We start from the raw sequence: 20,063 nt of genomic DNA on the forward strand, positions 1-20,063 counted from the left end.
TACAACAGTATATTGAGGCTATTGGTATTGGGACTTAGTATTACAGTACAACAGTATATTGAGCCTATTGGTATTGGGACTTAGTATTGCAGTAAAACAGTATATTGAGGCTATTGGGACTTAGTATTACAGTACAACAGTATATTGAGATTATTGGTATTGGGACTTAGTATCACAGTACAACAGCCAGTCAGGGTAGTCTCTGTCCTGTTGGCCAGTGCAGTACACCCCAACGTAAGACCTGATGGTATCAGTCATGTCTTTGTTTTCCTGTCAGGTGCAAAGCTAGCACGCACATGCACATGCACACGCACACACACACACACACACACACACATAGAAGAAAGGGAATACCACAGTAGGTGGCAGGCCACATACAATAAGGTATAGGATGAACATGCTTGAGGGGAAGGGAGGGAGAGTGAATAACGGGGAAAAGAGAAGTATTAGAAGTAGAGAAATGATACAGAGGACGACACACAGGGCGATGGAGGGAGCGTGGGGGTGGAGGAAGAAGGAGGACTGGAGGGAGGAGGAGGTGAGACGGGGGCGGGGTGCGTGCTAGAGGCGCCGGGATGAATGGAGACGGGGATTAGAGAAAGGAAAAGAACAGATAGAAGAGAGGAGAAGGAGGGACAGGGGCGAGAGAGAGATCGAGTGAGAGACAGAGAGAAATGGACGGAGTGAGGACAGCTTGTGGGAGGAAAAAAAAACAAAAAAAAAAAAAACGCCCACATGAAGACAGGAGGGAAGTGAGCGCCAAGGATCAGCAAGGATGGCACAAGTCCCTCGCTGCATCTACCGCCCTTCATCCCTCCATTCCCCTCCACGTCTCCACGCTTTCCATCATATCTCTCTCTCCATCTCTCTCCCTCCATCCGTTCACACATCCAAGCACTCCTCCGTCTCCTCCCGCTTCCTCCTCCAGCCGGACCCGGCCACTTTGGCGGTGAATGGCTTCGTTTCACACCGCGCCACGTAGCGAGGCCCCCTGACAACATCCCACTTAATTAATTGCCCGGAGCCTCAGACAAGGCCAGAACATTGATGGTGGGGAAACGGGGGGAGAGAGAGAGAGAGACGTGAGAGAGAGAGAGAAGGAGATTGATTTGAACTTGTGGCATTTGAAGTCCTGACTCACAACAAGGGAGATTTGTGTGGAAAGCCGTGGGCTTGAAGCAGCCAAGACACCAAGTGAGGGTGGGTGGGGTGGGGTGGGAAAGCTCTTGCTGGAATCAAAAGTGGCGCTTGCTGAATTTTTATGAAGATCTCCGCACGACTGTGATACTGAAGCAACTCTCCGCTAAAGCTTTCTTTTCCCTTCCTGGCGCTCACCTTTTCCTACCGCAAACACAGCCGTTGATCCGTATGCGGCGGCTGGGGCGGGGTCACGGAGAGGTGCCGCGCTAACAACAACAGCCGGAGAAGGGAAGAGGAAATGCACTTCCGAGGCCAGAAACTAACTTTTAGAAGCGGCTGCCAAGTTGGCCACCCCGCACCAGCTGTTGGTGGCCAAGACTGACAAAGCGGTCCCCAAATTTTTATAATTTTACAATTGAGTGACCTAATATAATTATCATACACGTTTAAATATTCTCACTTGTTTCACTGTCATGGAACAACGGGGAGGCCACAGCGCGCAAGATGGTTGACGAGGGCCCAAACGGGCAACCAGGCAACCGTTATAGGGCCCCGGCTTCAATCGCGGCTGATGTACAGGGGGGAATCATGGAGGATATCTTGGAATGAAACACACAACGTGCTGCGTGCCACACCGGCAATATAAAGCCAGACGCCAGGAATAGTCCATTGGAGGAAGTGCTGGAGGAATGGGAGCCCCTGCGGTGCCAGACGAGATCGCATTACTCCCGGAGAAAGGGAACAGCGGTGGGGAGGTGGAGGGCGAGGCTGGAGGAGAGCAACAGCACACCAGATAGCTGGGAAAGAAAGGGAGGGCGGCAGTGCTCGCCAGAGAGATAACGAGGGAGCATGTGAAAGATAGCTGGAAAAGACAGAGAGAGAGAGAGAGAGAGCGGCACAGCGGAGGAGATGGAGGGATGGAGGCGAAAAGCGCTCGCCAGAGAGAAACTATTTCATCAGGACTTGTGACAGGTGCCAAAACAGTTCAAAGCCTGAATTAGGGCTACAAAGTGCACGGCACACTGAAACAATACTTCACCAGGGCATTCGTTTGAAGCTCCCAGTGAGAGATTTCTGGTTTCTTTTTTGTTTTTTTTGGGTGAATTCTCAAGTTTCATTTTATCTATTGAGATGGATGCTGTGGTTTTTCCAGGCCACATGTGAAAGTTCATCTGGTCGATTTCAGGAAGCGCGTGAGTGTGAGAGAGTGTGTGTGCGTGTGTGTGTGTGTGTGTGTGTGTGTGTGTGTGTGTGTGTGTGTGTGTGTGTGTGACAGGAAAGTGTCTCAGAGTGATTCACCGTTCACCGCAGGGCGGCTGGCTAAGCGTTTCTCTTCCCCTACCCACAGTTCCCCTGGGTGAGCTCTTCCTGTGATGCCTGATGCCGAGGTCTGACTTGAACTTTCTAGTGATCGTGAAGCCGTTGGCGTTTGATTGACGTTGGGCGGTGTCATCGCTACTTGAGCAACCCATTCCCCTGAACCACGTCTTAAAACACTGACGGATGTTACTAACTAACGAAGCAGTCGACGACTGTGACGGATCAGTGTTCATTGCAGAAGCCCAAATAAAAATATGATAGGCAGGCTAAAGAATGACATCATGAAGACATGTCAATTCATAATATTTTTTATTGAATATTCAAAATAAAATAAGTCCCGTCAGTTAAGCTATTTTAAAAATAAATAAAATATTCTGAATATCACGACTTGAAATCAAAATATTTACGTTGGTGACCAAAAGTGCAGCTGCTTTAATTAACATTTCACTTCAATACAATTTTGATAAAATCAAAAACAAAATAAATATGACAACTAAATCTAAATAAATAATAAAGTTTGGTGTTGCACGTCTGGTCGACATATTTTACAGCACGGCGGATATTTAGCGTCTGCTTTGGGTCGAACTTGAATATGCAAAGAAACAGCAAACGACGGATGTATGTGTCCCTGTTGTCAACGATGCATCATCTCTCTGCTTTTCCTCCAGTTGTGGACGCTGCCGCTCTGTCTCTGCTCCGTGTTTACTGTGTTTACAAGCACAACCTGCGGGCGGGTCTTGGTTCTATATGGACAAACGTGATTGGTTAGAGGTGAAAGGTCAGATTTAGATTGTCCAAACTGATTGGCTCTCTGTTGCAACTTGCCAAACGCGAAAATAAACAGATCTGCGGAATATTTTATGGAAATTATAGTTTTTAGTCTATAGCAGGGGTCAGGAACCTTGTTGGCTGGGAGAGCCATAAAAGCCAAATATTTCTAAATGTATTTCTTTGTGAGCCATATAATATTTAATAAAATTGAATGCAACTTAATACGTGCATTTTTTAAGTAAGGCATACATTTTTCTCTGAGTACTTAAAAAAGATCTATATATAATAAATTTCTCTTTATTCTGAATAATATTGTTGTTATACTGTAGCTAACCAATAATAAATTAAATACTTTTTACCATTAACGCGACTTGTGGTGCTGCATGGTTTTGCTGGTGGCCTTGTAGTCGGCTTCATACGTAGTGAGGTTCAGCTTCATGCTGCGTTGAGGCTTCCATCAGTTCAACGTGAGCGAAGAAGATGTACATACTGTACGTGGATGTTTAAGACGTACCTACTGTACGTGGATATTTAAGACGTACATACTGTATGTACGCAGTGCTTCCTGGAAGACAATCTCATCTCCACGGATGAAAACTCTCTCTTCTAGTCAGCTGTAGTGGATACATCCTCAGAGTGCCCGCTGTAAAGCAGCTATCATTAAGCTAAAAACAACATTTCTTTTAATTTTTATTTTTACGAATGATGTTATTGGTACAATCTTGCCGGTGTCTGACCCAATTCAGGGCTAAACATCACCGCAGTCGTTCTGTTGGCGACGGTCGCCACGAGCCTTCTGGAAGGCGTGCAGCTGTCATTCTAGGTCAGCCCCGTGCTTGAATATTCCTTTCTTCATTTGCCAATGCACTCTGATGAGGGGCACGCTGCACCTCTCCACACCATGTTCTGAACGGAGTGATGGGGGTGGTGGTGGTAGTGACAGAGGGGTGAAGAAAGAAAAAAGGAAAAACAAGTGTTCGGGAGGCGGATGAGATAATCTTCACTCGCAGGTGAGCAAAACACCTTTTAACGCTCGCCAAGAGCAGATAATGAGACAGCCAGGCAGATGAGTGTATGTGTGTGTGTGTGTGTGTGTGTGTGTGTGTGTGTGTGTGTGTGTGTGTGTGTGAGATGTGGTGTGTTTGTGTGCGTGTGCAGTGCGTAGGAAAATGAAAAAGGTGAGTGAAACCCGGGAAAAAAAACAGGGAGCCAGACACATATATATGAAAGAGAAGTGAAATGTGTGTGTGTGTGTGTGTGTGTGTGTGTGTGTGTGTGTGTGTGTGTGTGTGTGTGTGTGTGTGTGTGTGTGTGTGTGTGTGTGTATTTAAATAAATAACGGCTTTAAAAAGCCAGAAGACTTCAGAAGGCGTCGTGACGGCATCCTGACAAGATATAAATTAATAAAGCTCCGACAACACTATGCAGAAACAGGCAGCCGTCTGGACAGGATTTCTTTCTTTCTTTCTTTTCTCATTTTTTAATAAGGACAACCCCCTCCCCCTTCCCCTACCCCTTCCCTCCACGGTGCATCCATAATTAATTACCCAGCTCTGCTACGTGGGGACTATAGATCAGGGAGGAGGGGGGGAAGAAAAATAACATGCTAAATAATGAAGTAAAGTGATACGGGGGAGCGCCCGTGGGGGGGAGTTAGAAGATGGGGATGGTCACTGAGGGGTACAAAAAAAGGCACTTTGTGTGTGTGTGTGCGTGTGTGTGCGTGTGTGTCTGTGTGTGTGTGTGTGTGTGTGTGTGTGTCACGGACCTGACAAAGGGATACATGAGGGGTGCGCCACCCAGAACCCCCCTGCTTTACACCCCACTTTATGTACAGGCGACAGACGTCATCGTCGGCGGATTGTTAAGAGCGGTGTTTTACCATTTGACGTACACGGCAGATCAGACCCCAGTATTTGCCGTTTGCCCGATGCTTTCAAGCACCTCTCGCCGATGTGAATACATGCATATTAAGTGCTGTCGACGCCCGAGGGGCGGAACCCCCACCCTTGACGATGATCCGCCGTGACGCTGTGCGAGCGAGCCATCGGAAGGAGGTGGAGGAGACCTGGACCTGGACCTGGACGGAAATACGCCGCCGCTTAAATGGAGACGAGCATGTAGGCGTCAAATCTGGGTTCAGATCCTGGGACGTTCCTTAAATATAATAATAACAATAATAAACTTTTACTTAAAAAGTGTTCTGGGAGATCCAATCACGAGTGTCGAGCTCTAAATATTAGGTGTGACCTCCCCCGAGACCCATCTGCACGTCAGATGCCAGGTCTGGACCAGGCCGTGGTGTCATGGCAGAGAGGGCTTTTCAGTGGAGGATATGAAGCCTTATTGCTCCATTCTAGATGAAATATCAGTATAAAAGAGACTGGAGCTGAGGGATGAAACCCATGCAAGGTGGAAAAATATCCTGTGCACGTTCATTTCCAAACTAGTTCCTGTTAAAATTCAGGCGGAATAAGCACGGCCGGTGGGACGGTGGCACTGGCTTCTTCTCAGCACGTTTTGCTCTTGCATCTAGAGAGAGCGTGCATGGAGGCTCATGCACGCTCTACACGTGTGCAGACTTTAGCATGTACCTGCCTTAGCGGTTAATGCACAGTAGCGTGTGTGTGTGTGTGTGTGTCTGTGTGTGTGTGTGTGTGTGTGTGTGTGTGTGTGTGTGTGTGTGTCTGCGCGCAAGTGGAGGCTCATTAGCAGGCAAAAGGGAGAAGGATGTTCTGTGACCAATCAGACACCATTTACGATTGGAGAAGAGAGGAAAGGGGCCAGAGAGAGAGAGAGAGAGAGAGAAAGAGAGAAGATGAGAGAAAAAGAGAGGATAAAAAAGCGAGTGAAACAACTTAATATGGCAACAGGCATGCAGAGGAGCACGGCAGCGCCGGGCGAAGGAAAAGAAGAAGCATTCTGAACCTTGAGAGGAAGAGCGAGCGGGTGAGAGAGGGAGTTTGAAATATGGAACGATGCTGGGTAGTGTGTGTGTGAAAGGATAGTTATTCAGTGTTCATTATCAAAGCCTGACAGAAGGAAGAGCCTGGCTGCTTCCTTTACACATACATGTTCCCCAGCACGCACGTACCCGCACACGCAAGCACGCACACACACACACACACACACACACACACACACACACACACACACACACACACACACACACACACACACACACACACACACACACACACACACACACACACACACACACACACACACACACACATACACACACAGCTTTGATGTTCAAACAGAGCATGCAGATTCCATCTTCTAATCCCGTGCAAGGAGCTGTCAAAGCTACGTGCTTTATCCCCGTGTCGCAGACGACAGGATGCTTTAAAACAATGCGGCTCGGGAGCATGTGTGTGCTATTTTTTTAACTTGTGGATTACCGTGACAGAGAGAGAGAGATAGATATGGAGAGAGAGAGAGAGAGAGAGAGAGAGGGGGCGGGATGTAAGAGAATAAAAAAATAAAAATAAAAAACACAAATGACAACACCTGGCACGCGGCGATCACTGTAACCCAGATGCGTCAGTGCCAATCAAATGGAGCGGCCTTCTTGCACACAAGAGGCAGATTCTCTCTCTCTCTCTCTCTCCCTCTCTCTCTCTGATCCTCTCTCTCTTCTTAGATAATAACCAGTTAAATATATCAGTCCCAGTTTTGACTTGACTAGAGGATGGGGCAAATTCAGCCAGATTCCTTTCCCCTGAACTACAGCACCGCAAAATCCTTGACTATTTTATTGGTATTGTGTTGACAGCATCTTCATAATAATATGTTTTCATTTATTTATTGCTTTGTTCAATGAATTGTCTTTGAGGATCTTTTTTTGCTTGAGCAACTGGAATCACTAGATACCACGTGTTAAAATAATAAAAGTGTTTTATAAACTCTGTCCCTCGACTTCCTGTCGTCCCTCACTCCCTCCCTCCCTTCCTGGCAGGAGCCCTCAGCTGTCTTCCTCCATTCATCATTTCTCTTCCTCGCCCCATCATTTTCCCCCACAATTCAGCTCACTTCGCAGTTAGTCATCTTTCTTCAACTCTCCGCATCACTCTCTTTCATTGACTCTGCATTTATCTTTTCATTCTCTCTCTCTCTCTCCCCCTCCCTGGCTCATACACACTCTAGGGTTGATGGTGAGAATGCAATATTCATCTGCATTCTCCATTAGGCCGGCAGTGGAAATGAAGATTTAATACAGTCTGAATAAATAAACCAGCAGGACCTGTGACACACACACACACACACACACACACACACACACACACACACACACACACACACACACACACACACACACACACACACACACACACACACACACACACACACACACACACACACACACAGAATGGCAACGGATTTCAATGAGGAGAACAAAAAGAGCTGCAACGTTGCACCAAAGTGTTTTCCTGCCAAAGTTCTGAGCTCGACCGGCTCCAAAAAGAACTCCCAATGTCATTTCCGCATTAAGTTCTTTACTTTTTTTTGGACCAATTAAGCCATCGAAGGGCCCCAAAACGCCTTTTCGATTTTGCATTAATGTGACATTTGATGTAAGCGGCGTGAGATAAACTTGGCCCTTCCTTCCTTCCTTTCTTCAAATCTAAATGGGGACGTCCTTGGAGCACGTGCACGCTCACCAGGCGCTACAACAGCTTTACCAGCGTCCATGGCAGTGCTCGGGAAAGCGGAGAGAAGAACAAAAAAAAAAAAAACTGCACAAATTTTCTGCCTTCTGTCAGCGGGATTGATGCTGGTTGCCAGGTAGCGCAGCTTTTCACATTTTCTGTGAGGGAGGTTTTTTTTGTTTTTTTTTCATACTTTGTGGGCGCTGCCCAAGGCATGCTGTATCATGTCAAAAGGAAAAGAATTGGAAGAAAGACAGAAAAAAAAAATACAGTAATGATGTAGGAGAGGAGAGGAAGATAAGCTCTGAGACGATCGGGCTAAAAATAGTCAGAGAGTGAGACAGAGAGAGCGAGAGAGAAAACATCTGCATGCGTGTGTGAGAGATGGTGCATGTGTTTAGAACATGCCCCTGTGCTCGTCCAGGGAGCGACCCCTAAAAGCTCCCTCTTCCCTGTCACCGAGTGTGTGGGGAAGCGCACGCACGCACGCACGCACGCACGCACGCACGCACGCACGCACGCACGCACGCACGCACACACACAACGTGACTTTGAGAAGCTAAATTAAATTACCTGCGCTTTCAGAAGTACTTGTGCTTAGATGTTCAGTCTCATCCACTATCTTCTATTAACAAATTAGTGTGTGTGTGTGTGTGTGTGTGTGTGTGTGTGTGTGTGTGTGTGTGTGTGTGCGCGCATGCGTCTCTTTCCTCAAAGCATCATGAGACTGCCTTACAACTGATTTCCCCAAAGGTGTAAATGTGATTATTGACTCCTGGAGCCGGCACTTTGAGAAGTTTCCAAGGAGAGTTCACACGGACAGTGGGTGTGGGTGGGTGTCTGTGTGTGTGTGTGTGTGTGTGTGTGTGTGCTGGCCTGCGAGGAAGAACAACTCAGAGGTTGCTGTCACAGTCCAACTGAGATCTATATGGCATCATGGGACCTGTGGTCACCTCTTTACCTTTCTCTCTCTCTCTCTCTCTCTCTCTCTCTCAGTCTCTCTCTCTCTCTCCCCCCCCCCCTCTCTCTCCCTCTCCTCCTGTCTCCCCCTCTCTCTCTCTCTCTCTCTCTTCCCCTCTCTCTCCCTCTCCCCCTCTCTCTCTCTCTCTGTCTCTCTCTATCCTTGGTAGAACATTGGGAAAATAAACTGCGTCAGTCCAACAATGTAATCTGCGGTGTGTTAACGCCAAGAGGGTTTTTTCTCATTTCTTTAATTCGGTTCCCTCCATCCCTCTCTCTTGTTCTACATCTGGTCTCAATTAAAGGTTCCCCCGTCCATCTCTAGCTGTCCTCCTCACTGGGGGAGGAACTCCCCGGGGAGGATGGGGGGGGGGGGGGGGGGGGGGGGTTAGACCCCCACCCATCATTTACCACCCCACCCCCCACCTGTCTCCCATCTCATCTCTTCCCGGCATGGTTTATAATTTATTAAACACGGTTTGGGCATCAAAGCCAAGAACATGAGTCTGTGTGTGTGTGTGTGTGTGTGTGTGTGTGTGTGTGTGTGTGTGTGTGTGTTTTATTATACTTGTGAGGACTGAGCTCTGAATTCACACATTTTTTGGTTAAGAAGTGCACCAGGAACATGGGTCCTGAGCTACTCACTTTGATACCAGTACAAGAATGTGTGTGTGTGTGTGTGTGTGTGTGTGTGTGTGTGTGTGTGTGTGTGTGTGTGTGTGTGTGTGTGTGTGTGTGTGTGTGTGTGTGTGTGTGTGTGTGTGTGTCCGTCTCCATCCAAATGTTGCATATTGTGCTTGTGGAAAACGAGCCAGAAGAAGATGAAGATGAAACAAAGGAGAGCAAATAGACGTGAGAACGGCAAACATGACGATGATGTGTTCTGAGGGCAGCAAATATAAAAAGAATAAAAAAAGGCTCCAGAACCGAATGCGCGGGCAAAAAAGTCTGAATGAAGAACTCAACACAGAAAGAAAGAAAGAAAGAAAGAAAAAGAAAGTAAGAAAGAAAAAAATAAAGAAATTGAAAAAATAAAGCGAAAAGAAAGAAAGAAAGAAAAGAGGAAGAAGAAAGAAGAAATAAAAAGAAAGAAAAAAGGAAGAAAGAAAAACGATTAAGAGACAAAGAAAGAAAAAAGAAAAAAAATAGAAAAAATAACGAAAAAAGAAATAAAAAAGAAAGACAGACAGACAGACAGACAGACAGACAGACAGACAGACAGACAGACAGACAGACAGACAGACAGAAACACAGTCCTCAGTGACTGTGACAGAGCGATGGCTCCTCCTCCTTGTTATTCATCCTGGTATCACTATTATATTTATATTTATATATATTTCTTTACATTTATATTTATATTCATACCCACCGACAGTTCTAGACCACACTGTCACTAAAGCTTTCCATTCATCCTGTGCATGGAATCTCATTTTGTTTATTCTGTATATTTTTGTACATTTCATGTTCTCAGACTTTTTTTTTATGCTACAACAAAGCAGCGATTTTGAGCACGACAAACGATGTGGTGTATGAGAACCAACCTGCGGCAAATAATAAATAAACAGACTGTGTGAGAAAGAGGAGATGAGAGAGCAGTCAAACAACCAACCTGCAAATAAAGGAGGGCGGGGGCGGAGAGAGAGAGAGAGAGAGAGCGAGGGATGGAGGACGAGGAACAAGAGCGGGAATGAGTCGCGGAGGGCAGAGACGGAGGGAGCAGAGCAGGTGACGGAGGAAGGAGAGAGGAGAGGAGATGACGGAGAGAGGAGAGGAGATGACGGAGGAAGGAGTGAGGAGAGGAGATGACGGAGGAAGGAGAGGAGAGGAGATGACGGAGGAAGGAGTGAGGAGAGGAGATGACGGAGGAAGGAGAGGAGAGGAGATGACGGAGGAAGGCGAGAGGAGAGGAGATGACGGAGGAAGGAGAGGAGAGGAGATGACGGAGGAAGGAGAGAGGAGAGGAGATGACGGAGAGAGGAGAGGAGATGACGGAGGAAGGAGTGAGGAGAGGAGATGACGGAGGAAGGAGAGGAGAGGAGATGACGGAGGAAGGAGAGAGGAGAGGAGATGACGGAGGAAGGAGAGAGGAGAGGAGATGACAGAGGAAGGAGAGGAGATGACGGAGGAAGGAGAGAGGAGAGGAGATGACAGAGGAAGGAGAGGAGAGGAGATGACGGAGGAAGGAGAGAGGATAGGAGATGACGGAGAGAGGAGAGAGGAGAGGAGGTGACGGAGGAAGGAGAGAGGATAGGAGATGACGGAGAGAGGAGAGAGGAGAGGAGGTGACGGAGGAAGGAGAGGACATGACGGAGGAAGGAGAGAGGAGAGGAGATGACGGAGGAAGGAGAGAGGATAGGAGATGACGGAGAGAGGAGAGAGGAGAGGAGGTGACGGAGGAAGTTGAGGAGATGACGGAGAGAGGAGAGAGGAGAGGAGGTGACGGAGGAAGGAGAGGACATGACGGAGGAAGGAGAGAGGAGAGGAGATGACGGAGAGAGGAGAGAGGAGAGGAGATGACGGAGGAAGGAGAGAGGAGAGGCGGAGGAAGAGTGGAGGAATGGCAGGATGGATGGAGGTGTAGATGGACATAAATAAAGCCCCCTGCATGAACAGTGCCGTCAGCTGTGCTTTGTCCTGATAAGAACCAGTGACACACACACACACACACGCGCTAAGTCCCTCAAGCACAGCGGCGGTGGCCTAAAATCTCGAGGTTGGCCTTCTATAGACACAGACAGGGTGTGTTTGTTTGTGTGTGTGTGTGTGTGTGTGTGTGTGTGTGTGTGTGTGTGTGTGTGTGTGTGTGTGTGTGTGTGTGTGTGTGTGTGTGCTCTGTCCAGTGTCTGGGCACAGGCCAGGGTAAACACAGAGCAGCAGAGCATCACCGTCTGGGGCCTTCACACCTCTGTCACAAATAACCCTGACACCCTGTAGGACGAGTAGGAGCGAGTGAACGAGAGGGGGGGAGAGAGAGAGAGAGAGAGAGAGAGAGAGAGAGAGAGAGAGAGAGAGAGTGGGACAGAGAGAGAGAGGGGGGGGCAGAGAAAGAGGGAGAGAGAGGAACAGAGATGAGAGAGGGAGAGAGAGAGAGGGGGGAAGAAGAGAGAGAGGGAGAGAGAGGAACAGAGAGGGAGAGCGAGGGAGAGATGTGTGTTTGTTTGCGCAGGACAGAGAAATATACAGAGTAACAGCTGTGTAGTATAAAATATCATCTGTAAATATTTATTAAAGGTAAAAAAAAAAAAAAAAAATAGCTTTTTCATCCCCGAAAACGTAACTCTCTCTCTCTCTCTCCCCCGTAGAGGGATATGTAGAACGCCCATGGGGGAGCAGTCACCCACTCGGCCGATGTGTTTGAGAAGACGTGATGAAACGTGACGACGCAGGAGAAGCTTCCTGGTGGTGAGCACACAGCTCACCGCCCTGCGGGGAGGCGTGGCTCCCCGGATCAGAGACTTGAAGACACCGCGGACGGCAGCCCCACCACGCAGGCGCAGATCTCCAAAAAGTGGAGGTCCCGACGGCGGCGCCCGGGACGCTGCCGCTCCACCCGCCCTGGAAGGTGTTTTCCCCGAGCTTCGCGTTCGGCGACGCGACGACATCCGAAACGCGGAGAAAACGCCACGTGGCCGGGCGGGGGCCACGGCGTCTGGTCCCCAAACTGTCTCCCCGCTCGCCGCTCGCTTTCTAAACTCTGTTCCATTTTTTTGGGGCTGGTTCTCGTGAAGTGAGAACCGATGGGGCAAAAAGGCGATGGTGACGCCCTCCATAAGACGGAGGAAAGAAAAAGGCCCGAGAGAACGAAAGGGCAAGAACCAACCCGCCCCCACCACAAAAAAAGTAAAAAAAAAAAAGAAAAGAGAGTGAGAGGTGGAGCAAAAAATTGCTGGAAAAAGTGGAGGAATGCTCCACCATCTCTGTTTTTCGTCACCTCCGTCAGGAGTGGACTGGACTTCAACTGGACGCTACAACAACACACAAAGTTTTGGGTTCACAGCCCAGACGGTGGAGCGGGTGAGCGACACACGGGGGGGGGGAGAGGTGGAGGAGGAGAAAGAGAGCGAGATGAGAGGAAGGATAACTCTCGCCTACGGGAAGAGCTGTACTTGTCAGTGCGACCGATGACTATTCCAGCGAGGAGAACGATGATGAATGACTGTGTTGGTGTCTCAAAGCACAACACGTCCCTCTCCCTCTCTTCCTCTCTCTTCCTCTCTCTCTCTCTCTCCCTCCCTCTCTCCCTCCCTCTCCCTGGCTCTCCACAACTGACAAAATGTGAAATGTTATAATTGAGTGATAATCGATAGATTGAGATGCCAAATAACTTTGGTACCTTCATTCCTTGTAATGATGTGGTTTAATAAGTAAAACTCCTTCAGCTGCTTCCTACAAAGGGCTTCAGACTTCAGTCATTGGTTCTTTTTAAGGTGTTTTTCCTTTTGAAAGCTTCGTGCAGGAAATTTATCATTTTCAGTTTCTTCCACACTTTTTCTTGTGGTTGCCCGGGGCAACTAGGCAACCGTTATGATCGGGCCGATTCCATGACACAATAACCATTATGTTTATTTTCGGTTGACTGACTAGTCAAAATATGTCGGTATCTCAAAATATATATATATATATATATATATATATATATATATATATATATATATATATAAAATTTTCACGCCAGCATCGATGCAATTCAATTCCATTGACGTAAAAAACCCGAAGAGGGCGACACCCATCCCTGCTGAACGCGCTGCTTCATTCCTTCCTCTCTTTTCCTCCGTCCTTCCTCCCAGCATCCCTCGCTCTCCTTCTGCCTCTCCAGAGTCACCGCGGGCTCTTCCTGATCGTGTGCTCCTTCTTCCCGAGGCCTCGCTCGGCTCGGGGCCCGCCGGTCGGGGGCCTCCCTGCGCGCCGCAGATGGGAGCGCTAATCCGCCGGCTCCGCCAGCTCTGCCAGGCGTGAAGCGCCGGGCCCCGCTATTGTTCTGGATGGAGCCTCCACATTGAGCGGAAGCGGTTGGAGCTACGCTGCTACGCCCTAAATTATACTCAAGTAGAAGGACGTTACTGAGGCAGAGACACCTCAGGACCTCAGCATTTTATGAATAATCACATGCTGAGGTCCATTTGTTTTCTGTTGATTAGTTTGGTTCGGAGAACTTGGAGAATTCAGCTAAATGAGAAACAATGAGTTCACATAATCAAAAATAGCTTTGTTAAAGAATTTTAGATGATTAAAGTAAGAAAACAATTTAAAAACAAGAGTTAAAAAACATGATATATACTCTGTCCTCAATGCAATGTGATAGAAATACAAATACGCTGCATGCTGACAGCACAGGGTAAAAATGTAAAAAATAAAATAAATGATTATATATATTCTTTTATATTAGCTCAAGGAAAAGGAAAGTACTGCAAATACCAATGCTTTAGTGTTATAGTAACAAAGTCTACATACTTTAAATCACAAATCATCTTTGCGGCCCATTGAATTGCACTGGTTCATTTCTAAACTACAAAATACATTTAGAACAGACTGGCACATGATTATGATAACATTATACTGATTATATACCATTTTTAGTTTGGGATGCACCATTATACATAATGAATTTATTTATTTTCTCATGTAAGATCAACAACAGACTGGGGGAAAGTAACTGACAAAAAAATATGAACTTCACAAACAGCCTCAAGTACAGGCCAAAAGGGTGGGAAAAATGGACCCTGAACGAGGTGCAGGGAACATGTAACGAGTTACTTTCCAGCTCTGGGTGCAGCGACAAGGTGTGGAAGACAAACACTCACGGGATAAACACCGACAAATTCACTATGGCAGTGATGTAGGCCGGCCAACCAGGGGCTGCAACCTGAGTCCGCATCGCACAAACACAAGCACTGCGAGTGTGTTCGCGTGCGCGCTTCATTTTGTCCGACTGTCAGTCAGTTCTGCAGTGGCTCCACATTCATAAACTCCGTCAGAGAGCTTGCATTTCAGTGGACTCGTGCTGTTACACATGCATGCATTTGTTATGCGTATACACACGCACAAGAGTGTGTGTGTGTGTGTGTGTGTGTGTGTGTGTGTGCGTGTGTATGTGTATGTGTGTGTGTGTGTGGAGTCACTGCTGTCGTCTCATACACACCCTGGCGGTTGACAAACACTTGTTATGCCTCGCGTGTCCCCTTGCCGCAGCTCGACGCGATTGATATTAGCTTTTATGCTAATGCAGCATTTGGCTACGCGGGGAACAAGGCAGTATTCCCACAGCGACTCATTCATCCAGGCCTGCTTATGGCCTTATGGGCCAAGACAGATTTACCGCTGTGCCGTACACAAGCTGTTGTCACGGCGCCAGAAGCCGCTATCACACATAGAGGCAGCAGACAAACAGCGAGGTAATGTAAGGATATACCGAATTCAGAGCCGGGAATGGAGGGGTGTTGGGACTGGATAGGGTGTGAGCATGTCAACACGGCTGCAAGTGGACATCTTTCTGTTAATACGGTACCTGGTACATGGTGGGGGTTGCACAAACTAGCCAACTGCTACTAGATGACTTTGGCTAGTCGATTAACAGGAAAGTAAAATAAACAGAAAATACATTAAAATGGGTGCTATACAAGTACGGGCCACTTTCTGCAGCACCGGGCGAGCAGTGATTGACAGCCAATCGCAGCGCCAAGGAAGTGTCGTGTTTGGGACGTCACGGTGTATGGAGTGCCATTGTTTCAAAGGGTTCATTTTTCCTAACTTCTGACTGGGCCCCCCTCATCCTGTCATCCTGTCATCTCATGAGCTTATAAAGCTCAAATTTCAAATGACGAAATGGCCCCGTCGCTGCGGGCGTGGGAACCGCTCGGTCTGGAACTCTGCGCGGAGTTCCACCCAACCAGTCCAGGTTCCGCTTTCGGCAGGTTTCGCTTCCGCTCCCCCCCCCCCCCCGGTGTGTCAAACAATTCAAAAATCACCTCTTTCCTTTTTTATCCCCCCACCCCCACATTGAGACGGACATCGGTGCGGGACACTCACCTCGGAGACGTTGACGCGCCCCTCCTGGAAGGAGCAGTCGTTGGCGTTCTGGGTGCACATGTGGCGGTACTTGCACCAGTGACAGGGGTAGGAGCCGTTGACGCAGGACAGGCAGCTGTGAGGGCGAGAGCGGCGGACTGATCAGGGGGTTGGCGCGAAGCGGAACACAGACGATGGAAGAGGCGAAAGGGACGGCCCCGAGGCGGCGGGGGGGGGGGGGGGGGGGGAAGGGAAGAGCAAAAAGCTACAACAAACTCCGGCGAACAAGAGGGAAAGGCGCTTGGCGTCGAGCCCTCCCTCCGTCAGCACCGTCACCATCCCTCTTTTCCTGCTCGCTCTTCAAACCTTTCTTTTTCTTGGGCTCGTTTTTTGATCACCCGCTCCCCTGTTCCATCCTTCATCAGCCTGCCCCCCCCCATCTCTCTATCCCCCATTCACCCCCCCCCCCCCCGTGGTGGTCCGTCGCTGGCCTCCACGTACAACCACCACCCTTCACAATCAGCTTCCTCCTGCATATTATTTCAACGGCCCCTTTCTACACCTCCGCCGCCTCCTCCTCTCCAGCCGGCCTTTTCATGCCTCTTCCACCCCTCTGTCCCTGCCTCTGTCTCCCTCCCTCTCTCTGTCTATCACTCCGTCTGTCCCCCCCCTCTTTCGGGAGCAGCAGTCTGGTTTTTAAAAAGCTCTCCCCCCTGTTCTTTGTCTAAAGCATCCTTTCATCCCGGGGCTACGAGCGCGCCACCATTTTTAATTCACCTGCTTTGGCCCGAGCCGAGGCGCCGAGAGACGAGGCCAGAAACACCGAGGGGGGGGGGGCAGACAGAAAGGAAGAATGAGAGATCAAAAGAAGTCGGATTTCCCAGAGAGATGGAGACCCCAGGTGAGGCGGAGGCGGGTGGAGGGGGGTAGGGGGGTGGGGGGTAGGGAGCGGTGGAAGGGGGCCCCCACACGGCTGTCTTCAGACAGGGAGACCAGACAGTGGTTTGCTTGTTTGTCGTTATACCGTAAATCACTCCGGCTCACCCAGAACGCTGCGTTTGGTCGCGACCAACGCGGCCCCTCGTCAAACACCGGATCCGAGACCTTCGTTGGCCCCCGGGGGACGGTCGCACCTTCAGTCAATGCGGCTTCTTCTTTTTACGAATACCATCAAACGGCAAACCGAGCCAGGCAGCTCAGCCACTCAGCTCCATTGGGGATGTTATTTCCACTCTTCATTTTAATTGTTTGCGTGAACACGCTGTATGTTTTACGAATAAAAAAAATGTAAAAAAAAATGTAAAAAAAGAGAGAGAGAGCGAGAACCGCAACTCCACATCCAAAACAGTCAAAGCAAACGAGCCCGTGTCCAGACGAACGACTGTAATCAACGATGGGAGGCGCCCGGCGCTCGGGTTCGTTTAAATTCAACATCTTCCAGGAATAAATTCACACATCTGTCTGGATATCGGCACGCTCCCGACGAGCTCCCCGCCACTAACCCGTGTGAAATGGCAGCTCCCCTTCCGTTTATCCCCATGAGAAATAAGGGCTTTAACTCTTGAGCGCCGAGACGGGGGCCGTATACCGAATCCATCAATCCCGACGTGGATTCATTTGGATCAATTAGGGCCGCTCGTTTGTTAGGTGCACTCTTTAAGCGATCGTTTCCAGCCGAGACCCCTCCTTTTGAGCGAGATCAGAGGCTGGAGCTTAATTCAATCCCACCGCCGCTTTAATTGACCAATTTAGCATTGTGCTGAGAGAAGCTGTCCATTTAGAATGAGGGATGGGCGACTAAGGAAATAACAGGCCTCTTAATCCCGCACACGAGCAAGTGGGGGATTTGTCAATGTTGCCAACAAATGGAGTAAAAGTGATTACGCCACACTAGCTTTGGTTTCCATAGTTTGCATAGCCCTAAAAAAAAACAAAAAAAAACAGGCCAGCGGTTTGGCCCAACGCGGGTCCACAATCCTATTTCCATGCATATTTAAGGAGCATTTTCTTTTATTGTTCGAAATAAAATGCAAACTAGGTGTGTTTCCTTCGGTCGGGTTGAAGCTAATTTGGTCTACCCAAATTCTCTCTACAATAGGTACAATCGCTTTGTATGATTACACTATTTTACAAAAACAATTTTTCGTATGGCAATAAATTGTCAACTACAATTTCATGATAGCGACAGCCCGACAGAGGGGAACAAAGGGGCAAAACCCCAAATGATCACGGCAACACAGATTACCGTGGGCTCAGTTATTCCACGACCGGTTTGTGTGATTTCTCCTTGCAAACCCGACTGCAACCGCTCTTTTGAATTACAAAAAGCATTCTTGTTTGGTGTCCAATGCCGAACACGGACCCCGCCCAGCAGGCAGCCGGGAGCCAAGCAGCGACGTACGTGATGTATCGCCGCTGCTTCACAAACAAACAGCGGTCACGCAGGCACATCTGCCGCCAATCCGATAATCCATCCTTTTATCAGACTGTAATCATTTATTTATGTCGATTCAACCTCGTTAGTGCAGCAGCGACTTTGATATAACAAGCAAAATAGCAGCAAGCCGCCACCCCCTACTCTCTTTTTAGATACTTTTGGGAAAAAAATAGAACGTTCCGTGAATACATTGTGGAAGTCACCCGAGGCGGGCCACGGGCCCTCACTGGCGACCCCCTACCGTACTCTCTGGTTGCCCAAAGTGGCCGTGCTCCCCTGTGACGGACGACGCCCCCTGCCCCACCACGTCTGATCTGAAAAGAAATAAAACCTGTCGGCCCCTTTAAAGGAGGGCCAACGGCCACCCATGGGCCGCTGGGGGCCGGTAGACAGTTCTATTTCTTCTGTCAGAGGTTCAGGCTCCTTTCTTCGGACCCCCCTGGAAGCCCCCTGCTTCGGCAACCTCGCCCTCCCCCTCGGCGGTCACAGACACGCTTCCCCTATGGCCACACTCATAATCCTAATTTATATGTCTATATTCAGATGCTAATGGAGCCATGCTTGCTTAAGCACAGTGGTGTGTGTGTGTGTGTGTGTGTGTGTGTGTGTGTGTTTTTTGACCTCACACAATAGGCTGTGATTTTCCCTCCCTCCCTTTTCCCTCATTGGCCGTTTTAGAGTGGTAGGCACAATCCTCTCTTCCTGTAGAGGCTTTGACACCCCTTCACTTGGTAAAATGAGTTATGCATTTAATCCTATTCATTTTAAGAGGGTGGTGCAAATAATTGAATAGGTCCTCTGGTAAAAATGAACCCCGTCCTTGGATTGCTTCAATATTTGCCAGGATGAACGGGGAAAAAAATAAAACAGCAAAATATATTTGCACGTAGATTATCAAGTGAACGCACGCGTTCATGTATTCTGACTGAGGTGTCAATTAAACGCGCTCGATTATAAAAAAATAAATAACACACTCCAAAAAATTGCGCAATTAATAAATTCCGCCGCCCTGACCCCGTAAAGGGCAGGTTATACTTTTGCGAGGGTGGTGCACGCTGGCACATTCTCCGGTGCAGTATTTTCAGAAACCGCAGGTGGCAGTGGAGAGAAAGTACCGCGTGGAGCAGGAAGTAGTAAACAAAGAAGAGCGCTGGACAGGAAGCACCGCAGCTTGTTCAGTCTGAGGAGGAATTTCTCCACAAAGAAACTGCACATAAATACCAATAAAAGTGTTGTCTTAAATGTGTATCTTAAATGGAAAAAAACACATGTATTTGTGAAAACTTCTTAAGATATTTAAATAAAACAATATATTGAGTTTTAAAACCACCTTTTGTAATACCTGTCTGCCACAATGATGTCATGTCTTTGAATTTAAATATCTTCATTTGGGGGCTTTTGTCCAGCAATAATAATCTATGCGATTATTTGTGATTAATTACATTCATTAATTACAGATCATGCAATTAATTTGATCACATTTTTTAATGGATTGAGCCCTGGTTCCCACTGAGGCTGCAAATCTGTGGATGAGGTCAAATCCTTTTTTGCTTTTTAGTTTCACTGATCTCAGATGTTTGAAAAAGGTCTAACTCTTCTTCCCTCATTTCCAAAGCTTCTTATAGTCATCCCCTCCACAAAATGTGTCCCTTCATGTACAACCTGTGTTTAATTTAATATACTTTTTTTTTGGCCTCTGTGCAATGATTAAATTACTTTGCAAAGCACCCTCAATCACACAACAAATGACCCAGTCAATTCCTATGCCAAATTAACCA

At 48.1% G+C, this 20,063-nt stretch overlaps 1 protein-coding gene across 1 annotated transcript in view; it reads right to left on the reverse strand.

Annotated features, from left to right (window-relative positions):
* Nucleotides 1-20,063, reverse strand: part of plxna1b (plexin A1b) — a gene marked incomplete at both ends in the record, with an annotated part of 150,113 nt that overhangs the window by 56,779 nt on the left and 73,271 nt on the right. The window contains one exon of the mRNA XM_080001597.1: nt 15,870-15,984. Coding sequence (XP_079857723.1) covers nt 15,870-15,984 — 115 coding nt within the window. The remainder of the gene's footprint in view (nt 1-15,869; nt 15,985-20,063) is intronic.

Source organism: Zeus faber (assembly GCF_960531495.2).
Source record: "Zeus faber genome assembly, chromosome: 5".
Classification (NCBI taxonomy): Eukaryota; Metazoa; Chordata; class Actinopteri; order Zeiformes; family Zeidae; genus Zeus; species Zeus faber.